Here is a 13,468-nt window from a genome sequence, read left to right on the forward strand (position 1 = left end):
TGGTGGCATCCTAAATTAACCCAAAAGCTCTTTTTAGAGCCATCCACAACACCAGAAAAAGATGGATTTCTACGATACTAGCTCCTTACTTTTGAAAATACTTAAGGTCAACAAAGTAATTGGGAAAGGTGTGCTTTTGAAATTGAATTGTTATGATGTAATAGTTAAAACTGTAGTCTAAAGGGGGTGGTGATTCGATAAATACAAACTAAAATACCCTGCAAAAAGAAAATAAAGCCTTATGAACCAATTTGTGTAATACATGGGGTTTTCAAATTTTCCAATTGCTACAAAGGGTGCACTTTTCAATTTTCTCCAATCCCTGCAAAATGCCTATTCATGTTCCTCCTGGGTGATATCCTTAACAGCCGCAAAGTATAACGAGGAAGACTTTCCAGGGCGATGAGCTTGGACACAGCTCTCAAAGTCTACATGGAAATCTGTTCACAGCCGTTGCTAGAACCCGGCTTAAAAACTTGCCCAACTATGGATTTTTTAAATCCTTTCTTATCAATTGGTTTCCTAAATGACATAAGAAAAGCAGTGTGAATTTTTGGAATACATTGTAAAAATGAAAGACAGCTAAACTAGACCTATCAAAATAACCTCTCACACAGTACACACTCAGCTCCTTTAGGGACAGGGTGAGTAGCTCTTAAAAGAGCCATTGGGATTGTTTGGATGTGACTTAGAATTTTCTCCTGAAACAGCTTCACTTCTCGGGCTCTGCTTTCTTAGCCTGTGTAGCATTAGGCTTGGTTGGCTTGGATTTAGCAGCCTGGGGTTTCACTGCCTTAGCCTTAGCCGGTCTCTTAGCCATGTTCTTGGGCTTGGGAGGTTTAGCCTTTTGGGAGCTCTCGGCTACTTCCTTGGTTGCCAAAGCTGTGGGTTTCTTGCTTTTGGGGGGCTCTTTTTCACAGCTGCCACCTTTTTGGGCTTCTTGGTGACTCTGGCGGGTTTCTTGGTGGCTGGTTTCTTAGGCTTTGATGTTGGCTTCTTCAGTGCCTTTTCCTTAGTCTCAATACTGTTTCGTTGCTGAGTTTGAAGGAGCCCAATGCGCCAGTGCCCTTTTTCTGCACCAAGATGCCTTTGTTCACTAGGCTGTTCAGCGACCCCTTAATACAACTGATGTTCCTTTCTATATCGTAGCCTCCCGCAGCTAAAGTTTTCTTAAGAGCTGTCAGAGAGAGCCCATTAGGCTCCATGGAGGTGGATATCGCCTTGGTGATCAGTTCAATCATGCTGGGCCCTGAGCACTTCCAGGCTTTCAACCCCCCTGTCGCTCTCTTTGCGCAGCTTTTGAGGCTGGAGCAGGGGCAACTGGAGCTGCAGCCACAGGCACAGTTTCAGATATGTTCAAATATAGTACACATTTCAAAATGGGAAGAAAACAAAGTGAACTAGTCTGACTCTTAGAACAAGAAGTCTTGTGGCACCTTATAGACTAAAGATTTTGGAGCATAAACTTCCGTAGGCCAAGGCCCACTTCATCAGTGGGTCTTTGCCCACGAAAGCTTATGCTCCTATAAGGTGCCACAAGACTTCTTGTTGTTCTCGAAGCTATAGACTAACACAGCTACCTCTCTGATACTAGTCTGACTCCTGTTATTTATAGGGACGAGTCACTGTCAGCTTGGTGTATTAAAAAAATGCCCAGGTATACACGACAAAGGGCTCTTCTCTCCTTTCTCATTTTGTGTTTCTTCAGGGTCATTAAAGTGTTCTTTTGGCAGAATGTTTGCTTCTCAGCTGCATGAAGTTGAAACAGTATAGTTTTACTTTTTATTTTTTTGTGCAGAAAATAATTTTATTATATTAAATAAAAGATTATAAAACCTGAAAACTGAAGCTGGATGGACCTTGAGAGAAAAAAAAATGCATTTTTTCTTCTTTGATTAAAATGTCTCTTTCCCAGATAGATCACAGAAATGATGTAAAGCTATTCTTTTGCTTTTCTTCTTCGAATTAAGAAAGAAATGTGTGATTTGTGTCAATATGTTCATTACAAACCTATTTTGAGCACAAAGTGGTAGCACACACTCCCACCACAGAATAACTATAGGATAGTTGAACAAAGCAGATACCTTCAATCTTAAAGAAATATTATTATGGTGGTTGTTTTTTTTATAATTTGAATTATCATTGGGATGACACAGGAGACATATATTTAAATACTAATATATAATAGCAACGAAGGGTCCTGTGGCACCTTATAGACTAACAGAAAAGTTTTGAACATGAGCTTTCATGAGCACAGACTCATTTCATCAGATGCTGGTCTTGAAAATCTGCAGGGTCAGGTATAAATAAGCCAGAGCAAGGGTGGGGATAACAAGGTTAGCTCAGTCAGCAAGGGTGAGGCTTACATAATAGTAACTTGACAATACAAAAACACAGTCCAGTAGTACTTAAAGAGTATGTCTATGCTAGAGAGTTTTGTAGCCAAAACTGAGGTTTCATTGTTAAAACTTATGGAACATACAAACACAAAATGCATTTTGTCAACAGAAACTGTCAACAAAAAAGCCATGTAGACGCTCCAAGGGGCCCTTTTGTACACAGAGCAGATCAAAAGATCAGTCCACATTTATGTATAGACGTAATCTGTCTGCATAAGTTTAGTCAGAACAGCTCTTCAGAAAGTAACTTCTCTATATAGATGCTTCTAGCTGGACATAGGCAAAGGCTAACCTGGTTAGCACTAGCCCACACTGACAAAAAATGCCAGGGTTGAAACACTAGACATTATAACCTAATTATTTTCCCTAGTTTAATTCAGAATCCATGAGAAACATCATGTAAATATCAAAACAAAAAGGCAGTCCAGTAGCACTTTAAAGACTAACAAAATAATTTTTAGGTGGTGAGCTTTCGTGGGACAGACCCACTTCTTTGGACCATAGCCATACCAGAACTCTTCTGGTATGGCTATGGTCCGAAGAAGTGGGTCTGTGCCGTGAAAGTTCACCACCTAATAAATTATTTTGTTAGTCTTTAAAGTGCTACTGGACTGCCTTTTTGTTTTGATAGAATAGATACTAACACAGCTATCTCTCTGTTACTATTCATCATGTATATAAATTCTATTTAAACGTTGATTGATAATTTAATCTCTCACTCACTAGCTCTCGCTCTTGCTTCTCGCCCTATCGTGATTTAAGAAGCACTCCGGTTTTCTGTTGTGGTTGGAGTGATGTTTTTTGTTTCGTCTTGTTTTGGTTGGTTTTTTTCCACCTTGTTCATAATGGATGGTTCTTAGGATTCTTTGTTGGTTTCAAAACTATTGGGCGAATCTGAGACAGCCCTGAGAAATGTTAATTCTAACTGGACAAGTTTGAAAAGCCGGCGCTTTGAAATGGAAAGTCTAGAATTCCCCAGTTTGGCTTGTGTGCTCAGACTGGTATCACCCACTGGAAGAAGCACCCTTCTGTGACCTTTACATATACATACATCTACAGTTCATTCTCACTCTTCACTAAGGCTGCATCCACACTACAAGAGAAATTCAGATTTATTTATTTCAATTTTCTAATTTTGGAATTTATGAATTCGATTTTGACCATCCTCACTTCACACCTTGCTCCCCACAAAGTCGAGTCATTGCTGCCACACACATATTGGCTAACATCAACTATTGCAGTAGCTCATTGTGGGAAGCTATCCCACAGTTCCCTCATCCACATATCATTCTGGGTATGCTCAGTGGTCTTGATATCATCTTCCCCTGTTGCATTTTCATCTTTCCCCTCCCGATCCCTGAAAATATGTTGATCCATTGGAAATAATGCAGAAGACACTCAAAATTACAAGAAAGAATTTTTGGTTTCCCCACACCTTACATTGCCAACACAGGTGCAGCAACTGTACTCTCAACTGGCCATCCATCCCACTTCCCATCTTCTCAGAGAAAAGAATTATTGGTTTTCCCCCCGTGACAGCAAGCCCAGGTATGGTCCAAGGGGAGGGCAGTGTTGCTGGTGACCACTTGAAGTATTCTCCCCCATTGGTAGCAAGCCTCTTAGCTGCCAGGGTAGACTTTTCCCCATCGGTGGCAGCAATCCCAGGTATGGGCCAAGGCAGGGTGGTGGGGAGAGGTGTTGCTGGATGACCATTTGAGCTCTTCCTTCCCCACAGCAGCAGCAAAGCCCCGCAGTATCTTAACCACCACAGGAGACTTCACCATGGCGGCAGCAAAGCCCCCACTTTCCCACATGACTGGCAGCATGGCCAGCACTGAACAACAGGCATGTCCTTTTATTGGGTTGAGCTGGGGGCTATACCCACGTGATGTGGCTGAGTGCGGGAAAGACCCAGACTGTGTGGCTCCTGTAGGGGAGGAAAGGGGGATTCACACACAAATGTTAACTGCTGAGAAGAAGTTTCTCGGTGTGTTATGCAAGCACAACCCTCAGCTCAGCTTTTTTGACATGTGGTATGGTGGGGCAGGGGCTTGTGCCAGGCAGTGCAGAAAAAAATAGCAAGCATACAGACAGTTGCGAACTCCTTGCAGGGGCTATTTGAATGGGTAGATGTATGCACGCCGCTAACAGCATGGAAAGAAAGAAGCCTTTTCTCAGGCCGTCATAAACTAACAGGAGACCACAGCTAAAGGTTCACGCTCCCGCTTGGCAAATCAGGCTTTTCCTGTTACTAGAGAGCAGCAGCCAGAGAGTATCAGTGAGAAGGGCATTGTGGGTTACATACAGGACACCTCTGGAGGCTAATAAATTCCCTTTTAAGATGTGGCATTTCCACACTTGCCTTTAAACGAACTTCTGAATTCAAGCTTGACATTATATCCATCAGGTAACTGCGATTTTGTAATCTTGAGATTAAGGCACCCAAAACCGAGCTAGTGGTCGTTACAGTAAAGACAGTCACATGATGATGACAGTCACCAGGGCCTGATGAAATGCATCCTAGAATCCTCAAGGAGCTGATAGAAGAGGTATCTGAGCCTTTAGCAATTATTTTTGGAAAATCATGGGAGACGGGAGAGATTCCAGAAGACTGGAAAAGGGCAAATATAGTACCCATTTATAAAAAGGGGAACAAGAATAACCCGGGAAACTACAGGCCAGTCAGCTTAACTTCTGTGCCAGGAAAGATAATGGAGAAGGTCATTAAAGAAATCATCTGCAAGCAATTGGAAGGTGGTAAGGTGATAGGGAACAGCCAGCATGGTTTTGTTAAAAACAGATCATGTCAAACCAATCTAATAGCTTTCTTTGATAGAATAATGAGCCTTGTGGATAAGGGAGAAGCAGTGGATGTGATATACCTAGACTTCAGTAAAGCATTTGACACAGTCTCACATAATATACTTATCAAAAAACTACTCAAATACAACTTAGATGGGGCTACTATAAGGTGGGTGAACAACTGGCTGGATAACCGTACCCAGAGAGTAGTTATTAATGGTTTTCAATCCTGCTGGAAAAGTATAACTAGTGGGGTTCCGCAGGGGTCTGTTTTAGGACCGGTTCTGTTCAATATCTTCATTAACGATTTAGATATTGACATAGAAAGTACACTTATTAAGTTTGCAAATGATACCAAGCTGGGAGGGGTTGCAACTTCTTTGGAGGATAGGGTCATAATTCAAAAGGATCTGGATAAACTGGAGAAATGGGCTGAGGTAAACAGGACAAAGTTTAATAAGGACAAATGCAAAGTGCTCCACTTAGGAAGGAATAATCAGTGTCACACATACAGAATGGGAAAGGACTGCCTAGGAATGAGTACAGCAGAAAGGGATCTAGGGGTTATAGTGGACCACAAGCTAAATATGAGTCAACAGTGGGATGCTGTTGTAAAAAAATCAAACATGATTCTAGGATGCATTAACAGGTGTGTTGTGAACAACACATGAGAAGTCATTCTCCCGCTCTACTCTGCGCTGGTTAGGCCTCAGCTGGAGTATTGTGTCCAGTTCTGGGCTCTGCAGTTCAGGAAGGATGTGGAGAAATTGGAGAGGGTCCAGAGGAGAGCAACGAGAATGATCAAAGGTCTGGAGAACATGACCTATGAAGAAAGGCTGAAAGAATTGGGCTTGTTTAGTTTGGAAAAGAGAAGATTGAGGGGGGACATGATAGCAGTTTTCAGGTATCTAAAAGGGTGTCATAAGGCAGAGGGAGGGAACTTGTTCTTCCTTGCCTCTGAGGATAGAACAAGAGGCAATGGACTTAAATTGCAACAGGGGAGGTCCAGGTTGGACATTAGGAAAAAGTTCCTAAGTGTCAGGGTGATCAAACACTGGAACGAATTGCCAAGGGAAGTGGTAGAATCTCCATCGCTGGAGATATTTAAGAAGAGGTTGGATAGATGGCTTTCAGGGATGGCCTAGAAAGTGCTTGGTCCTCCCATGAGGGCAGGGGGCTGGACTCGATGGCCTCTCGGGGTCCCTTCCAGACCTACTCTTCTATGATTCTATGATTCTGTGGTAAAATCGAGCTAACTGAATTAAATTTTAATTTATCTCGTAGTGCAGACACAGCCTAAGTTCAACACCACTTGATAAATCTTCTCTTAGGCTTTGTATACACTACAGTTCTGTTTCGAAAGAACATCTTTCAAAAGATGTTCTTTCAAAATGGAGCATCTACATACACCAGCAGGGACCGAAGTTTCGATCTGTTATTTCGAAAGGCCCCCAGCACAATTTCGAAAGAGAACATCCACACACACCAGGGTGCTCTTTCGAAAGAGCCGGGGCAGGAAGCGCCACAGAAAGGGTCGCAAGGTGGATGAGCCCATCCGGGACTGCTGCCCCGCCCTGCCCCCCTGCCTCAGCCTGCAAATGTCAAGGGCTAGCAGTCCTGTCTCCAGGCAGACAGTGAGTGAGAGAGAGACAGTGCAGGAGGCAAACTGGGCCCCTATAGACCCTGAGCAGCACCCCCCATCCCCATCACAGCTGTGGCCAGCGCACTAGCCACGGTCCTGGCCGCCGTGCTGCAACGGCTCCGGGTGGCCACTACAATGGCCATCCTCCTGGACGCCATCCTTAGGGCGCAACTTCCCCAGCTGGTCCCCCAGGGCCTCCGCCGCCTGTGGAGATTCCCCACAAGGAGGGACTGGTGGGACCGGCCGGTGCTGGAGGACTAGGGCGAAATAAGCCATCATGGCATACAATGGCACTATTTCGAAAGAGGCACTATATGTCCGGATATGCTATTTCAAAATGAATTTTGTGTGGAGCTGTGTTTTTTTGAAATACACTATTTTGGAATAGCTATTCTGGGCTGGATTATTTTGAAATAAGGCTGCAGAGTAGACATAGCCCCACAACCCTCCCTCACCACAGCAGCTTGGAGTCAGGTGAGAAGCACCTCCCCTTGTCTCTATAGCTCCAGTAAGCATAGCTGGGGGAGGGGTATATGTCTCTGGGCTGGGGCAGGTCCAGGTCCAGGTCCAGGTTTCTTTGCTTCCTGCCCTCCCCAGGGACAGTGAGGAATGCAGCAAACTGTACTTTCCCCTGGATCCCTGATGAAGGGGAACATCCAGCAACATCCTGATACAAATTGTGGAGGAGGAGCTCCCCCGCCCCCACCCTCCGTAGTGAGTGCCTGAGGAGTCAGGGTGGGAGAGGGAGAGCCCCCGGCCAGCCCCTTTCACCTATCTGGTGATTTTATCTCTTTTCTGTGTGGCCACATCTATACTACAGCAATCTTTTGAAAGCCGATCTCCCGAAAGATCTTCCTTCAAAAGCGTGTATCCACACACACAAAAATGGATCAAAAGATCAATCCACTCTTTCTATAGAGAACATCCACACAACCTCCGCTCTTTCAAAAGAGCAGGCCAGGGATCGAAAAATCCGGAGCCATAAGGACTGCTCTTTTGAAAAAAGGACCCCCGGGGTGTCTGCACACCCTTTTTTTCAAATGAAGCTTTCAAAAGGAGGTGTTCTTCCTGATCTGGGAATGGAAGAGGGCTTCCAGAAGAAGAGCCATGTTCTTCCAATTTTGGATCAAAAGAGTGCATTTTGTGTATGGATGCTCCATGTGTTCCTTCGTAAAATGTCCTGATTTTCTGAAAGAACTTGCTAGTGTAGACACAACCTTTGGGTTTATTTGATGCAATCACATTCTGGGCACATCCCATTTTCCTGACACTACCAGACCCTTACCTTGCTTTCAGTTATGTTAAGCAGAAGCTGCATACTGAATTTGGTGGCCCTAGCTCTTACTGCTTAGGAGGAGTTCTTGAACAAACAGAAAAGCAGACTGATAGACACACTCACAGATGCTCAGAAAATCTCTCAAATATATAGTAGATAACAGGGTTCAAAAAAGAATTACATACATGCATGGCGGATAGGTCCATCGATCACTGTTAGTCAGGATGAGCAAAATGATGTCCTTAGCCTTTGTTTGCCAGTGTCTGTGAACTGCTGATAGTGGATGGATCACTCAGTGATTACCTGTTCTGTTCATTCTCTCTGGAGCACCTGGCATTGGCCCCTTCAGAGCCAGGATTCTGGATGAGAGGGACCTTTGGTCTAGCCCAGTAAGGGCATTCTTCTGATAGCCTTCTCATAATTACTGAATAAAATTAAATTAAATATCAAACCTGGGTGTTTCTGTGTATAACTATATATATGAAGGCAACACAGGGCTTGTCAGGAAAGAGTGGGTGACTTTGAAAAGAACCTCTGTGGTTGTGGTGTAGATGTGACCCAAATTATTTTAATCTTCAAAGCCATGCAGTGTGCATCACTGGTATTGGAAGACAGCCATAAATCACCATGGCCCATCACAGTTTTTCACTTGGCACAATCTGAATTTATGTGAATGCATCCTGAATGACATTCTCTGAAAAAAATAATTGACCACCGACAGTCTCTTCATAGATCAGTCCCCATCTGTTTGATTTCCATTTGCACGGCTAGATGGTGAATAGTTTTTAGTAATACTCTGATTATTTGTTATCAGCACCTTCCTATCATGTTTAGCAGCTCCCTTCCCTACTCCCATATTTACATAACTGTACAGCTTTATTCAGCTCTTTCGAGTCTGCAGCAAATTCTGACCAGTCTGCTTCTGACTACTTTGAGGAGGAGGGATGTTTGTTTTGTTTTGTTTTGTTTTGTTTATTGTGTTGGGGGGGGGAGTGTTTGTTTGTTTGTTTGTTTGCTTGCTTGCTTGCTTTGGGGGTGGGGAGGCAGGATTCACTACTATTTTCCAAAACTGCAAAACTGGAGAATTAATTTAAAACAAATATAATAAAAAAACCACAAGCACTTTTGGGTTCCAGGAGGCTTTCTTGTTTTCATCTGCTCAAAAATTACCAGATTTTGAATGCCTGGTACTTTTCCTGAATCCACAATAGTTTTATTAGTATAGATCTGAGTGGTTGCAAACTAACTGCCTGCTCAAAAAAGAAGGGCTTTGTTTCTTTTCACCTTTCCTCCTACCCCTGCCTCGCCTCCATATACCAGTGAGACAACTAGTCCTGCAGCTCATGTGGGAAAGGATGAGATGCTCCATTGATTACACTAAAATCCAGAAAAATCCACCATGAAACTCATTCACAGTGCTGATTGTGCCAGTCAAGACCAACACATCTGTTTTATCAAATAAAAGGCAGATTATTCCACTATAGGTTGAACCTCTCTAATTTGGAATTCTCTCATCCAGCAACATCCATAATCTGGCATGACTTCAGCTAGCCAGATGACCACTTATCACACATGTGGACAAGTTTCCCATGGTCCCATAAAGTCTGTTTACAGCCACCAGTCCCAGCTCTCAGTGTTCTGTGCTGTTATATAGCTGTAGTTTACTCCTAAATGTCTTATAAAAGCCCAATAAGCCGTGAAAGTGTTGGTAATGTGCTGGAACATATTGACCTCCAATAGACTGGCAAATTCTCTCATCTGGCACTGGTCAGGTCCCAAGGGTGTTGGATGAGAGAGGCTCAGCCTGTCATTTTGTTTAGTTTTTGTCTTAATTCCACCCATGCCAATGACCTAGAAAAAAAGAATGTGAAGACACAGGACCAATATTTCCAGTTAAATTTTCCTAAATAATGTTTTATATATGTGTCACAGAGTGTGGGGGTCAGTAGGTCTTTATAGAATGTCTTCTTGTTCCCCTTTATGTCTCTAGATCCACGTTGTCCAATGTGCTCACCATTTACTACATGTGGCGCATGGGGCTGCAGATTGTGGAGAATGTGGGGCACCTTTCTGGCTACGCCACGGATGCACCCCATCATACGAAGGCAGTTCCTGCAGACTCCAGCACTGGGTGGCTCATGCTACATGGCTTCAAACCCAGGGTGGCTTGCATGGCACGGCTTCAGCCTGGCAGGGAAGAGGGTTCTCATGGCATGGCTTCAGCCCTAGCGGGAGCTCACATAGCACAGTTCCAGCCAGGCGAGGCTTCAGCCCCAGCACAGCTCCAGTGAGTAGCCTGACTGGGGAGGGGAGGGTGGCTGGCAGGGGTTTGTGTGGCAATCCATGACATTTCTTTTGGACACCACTGCTCTACCTAGTCTGAAATCATTTTGTGCCTTTGCCTTTCTAATCTTGCCCCTGGATATCTGTATTGTTTGCTTACCTTCATCCTTTGTAATTTGTCCTAGTTTCTGCTTTTTATATGACTCCTTCTTGTTTTTGAGCTCAGGCAAGATCATCTGGTTAAGCCAACATGGCCTGTTGCCACACTTTCTATGTTTCCTACACAGTGGAATAGCTTGCTTTTGGGTCCTTAATAATGTCTCTTTGAAAAATTGCTAATGGTCTTCAGCTCTTTTTCCTTAGTCTTGCTTCCCATGGGACCTTACCTACAAGCTCTCTGAGTTCACCAAAATCTGCCTGACTGAATTTCATTGTTTCTATTTTGCTGTTCTCCCTTCTACCACTCCTAAGAATCATGAACTCTATGATTGCATGGTTACTTTCTCCCAGGCTGCCTTCCACTTCCAAATTAGCAATGAGTTCCTCCTTATTTGTTAAAATCAAATCTAGAACAGCCTCTTCCCTAGCAGCCTTTTTTTCATTTTTTGAAATAAAAAATTGTCTTCAGTGCAGTCCAAGAACTTATTGGATAGTCTGTGCCTCATGGTGTTGTTTCCCAACATATGTCTGGATAGTTGAAATTCCCCATTACCATCAAATCCTGCACTTTGGATGATTTTGTTAGTTGCTTAGAAAAAGCCTCATCCACCTCTTCTATCTGGGTAAGTGGTTTGTAGCAGACCCCTATCATATCACCCTTGTTTTTTACCCCCCTTTCAACATAACCCAAAGACTCTCAATGCTTTCGTCTCCTAATTCCATCTCCACGTCAGTCCAGGTGTGCACATTCTCAATATATAAGGCAACACCTCCCTGTTCATCCCACCTATCCTTCCTGAGTAAGCTGTACCCTTCTATACCAATATTCCAATCGTGCATTATCACACCAAGTCTTTGTGATACCAACTATGTGGTACTTGTATTTACTTATTAGGAGTTTAATTTCTTCCTGCTTACTCCCATACTTTTTATAAATATACGGAGAGACACATTTCATAGAGCTGGAAGGGAACATGGGAGGTTATTGAGTCCAGTCCTCTGACTTTTTGGCAGGACCAAGCACCATCCCTGACAGATTTTTTTTTTAAATCTATTTGCCCCAGGCCCGCAAATTGCCTCCTCAAGGATTCAGCTCATAACCCTGGGTTTACCAGGCCAATGCTCAAACACAGTTATACCTCCCTTTGTTTGCATTTGTGTATAAGCATCTATGACACCGATTTGCTTTTGCCTCCCAATTCTGCCTAATCCTTCTTTTTTCTCTGTTATTATAGACCATTTCCTACCATTTCTGGCCCAACTCCCAGGTCTGCATGTTCTTCTCTTACATGTGAGCTTTGGTCACCTGATCCCCGTTAAACCTAGTTTAAAGCCCTTCTCACTAGGTTAGCCAGTCTGCATGCAGAAATGGTCTCCCCTTTCCTCAAAAGGTAAATCCCATCTCTGCTTAGCAGTACTTCTTGGAGAAGCATCCCGTGGTTGAGGAAGCCAAAGCCCTCCTGGCAACACGATCTTCGCAGCCAGGCATTCACTTCCCTTTAAAGAATAACTAAGAAAATATTCCTTTCTGTTCATCTAGCAGTAGAAAGTGGAATTAAACTGTTGGTGTGGCTCAGCAAAGGCTAGCCCATGCTAAAAAGACTTGACAAATGACTAATATGTGGCATTTTTACCATTGTGTGGTGGTATTATGCTTGTAAGAAACACACAGGATCTTTTTTCAGGGGAAAAGGTAATATGCAGTGTTTATTAAGACTACTATAGAAAGGCAGTTAGCATACACTCACACAGACACGTACGCACACGTCATGCCAGTGGATGTTTATAGATACCAGTCTGTTGCTTAGCCTGATTGCCAAGCATACTAAGTGTGAGGGAAGGAGTGGGGTTTTCTCAGTGCAATCAAGGTTTCAGCCAGTGGCAAGACAAACCTGAAATCTGTGGCAGAGCCGCCCCTTCTTATTGTAGTTTCTCTTGCTTTGGGATCAGTAAATTTTGCACTGTCATGCCATAAGCAATCACAGCATGTGTTTTAATTCTTTTTTCAAGTTGCTCTGTAACACCTAGCAACCAAGTATACTTAACAAGTATGTCTTCTTTGTTTGCCTAATAATACCACCTTCTAAGGCAATAATTTGATTCTTGTGTAATAGAAGGTAGAGGAGGTTCTGTGTGTATGCATGCTTAAAATTGAGATTAGCTATCAGAGACTGCAGGGGTTTTCTGTTTTATTAATTATTAATTATTATAATTATTTTCAAGCTCTCTCCTAAGGGATGGTTAACAGTTTGGGATTACCCCATAGGGAGACATCCCAAGTGTGTCTTCCTGGATTCTACAAGATGGTGTTCTCACTCAGGTGATGGCAGTTACCTCCTAGAGTGAGGGAATCTGTGACCTTGGGAAGCTTTTAAGCAGAAGCCTATAGAGGCTTAGTATTTTAAGGCCTCTTTTGGGCCTCCACCTTCTGCAGTCAAGAGTGCCAGAGTGAGGAAGAGCCTTAACAATGAACATATTCTTATTTATTCTTCATCTTTCCTTTTGAAATCATTAAAATTATTGAACCACTTCCAGCGAGTGAGCAACAAAAACTTTGATTTATCATGTTCTGGTTTTCAGAGATTGTCCACTCTCCAAAATTTGGAAAAGCAGAAGGTAATATTTGGCAACCTTAATGCTATTTTAACTAATTTTTAGACATTTTTATTAACGTACAGTTTGCGAGAAAAAAGAAATGTATGTATTCAGTATGCCTTGGCATGGGAGATACTAGAGAATCTGGAAAGAAAACTTATTTATACTCAAACATTTGCATTTTATATTATTTTCTTTTCCTGGATTATACAGTAATCTGTTGATTGATGTGGAGGTCATGTCCTGGGCAACCTCCACATAAATTCAATTTTGTGTAAACTGCGGGGAGTGAGCTGGGGGAAGTGTAAGGGG

The 13,468-nt window shown here is 43.1% G+C and overlaps 2 protein-coding genes and 1 pseudogene across 5 annotated transcripts in view; 1 reads left to right on the plus strand and 2 right to left on the minus strand.

The window, feature by feature from the left end:
* The window catches only part of LOC142021747 (histone H1-like), a 61,876-nt gene that overhangs the window by 33,167 nt on the left and 15,241 nt on the right, over positions 1-13,468 (minus strand). The window lies entirely within an intron of this gene.
* LOC142021763 (uncharacterized) overlaps positions 1-13,468 on the plus strand; it is a 38,819-nt gene that overhangs the window by 24,350 nt on the left and 1,001 nt on the right. Inside the window, exons 3-4 of the mRNA XM_075010935.1 lie at positions 10,110-10,406; positions 13,142-13,177. Coding sequence (XP_074867036.1) covers positions 10,110-10,406; positions 13,142-13,177 — 333 coding nt within the window. The remainder of the gene's footprint in view (positions 1-10,109; positions 10,407-13,141; positions 13,178-13,468) is intronic.
* On the minus strand, positions 700-8,161 carry LOC142004481 (histone H1.01-like; annotated as a pseudogene).

The sequence above is a fragment of the Carettochelys insculpta genome, chromosome 1 (assembly GCF_033958435.1).
Source record: "Carettochelys insculpta isolate YL-2023 chromosome 1, ASM3395843v1, whole genome shotgun sequence".
NCBI lineage: Eukaryota > Metazoa > Chordata > Testudines > Carettochelyidae > Carettochelys > Carettochelys insculpta.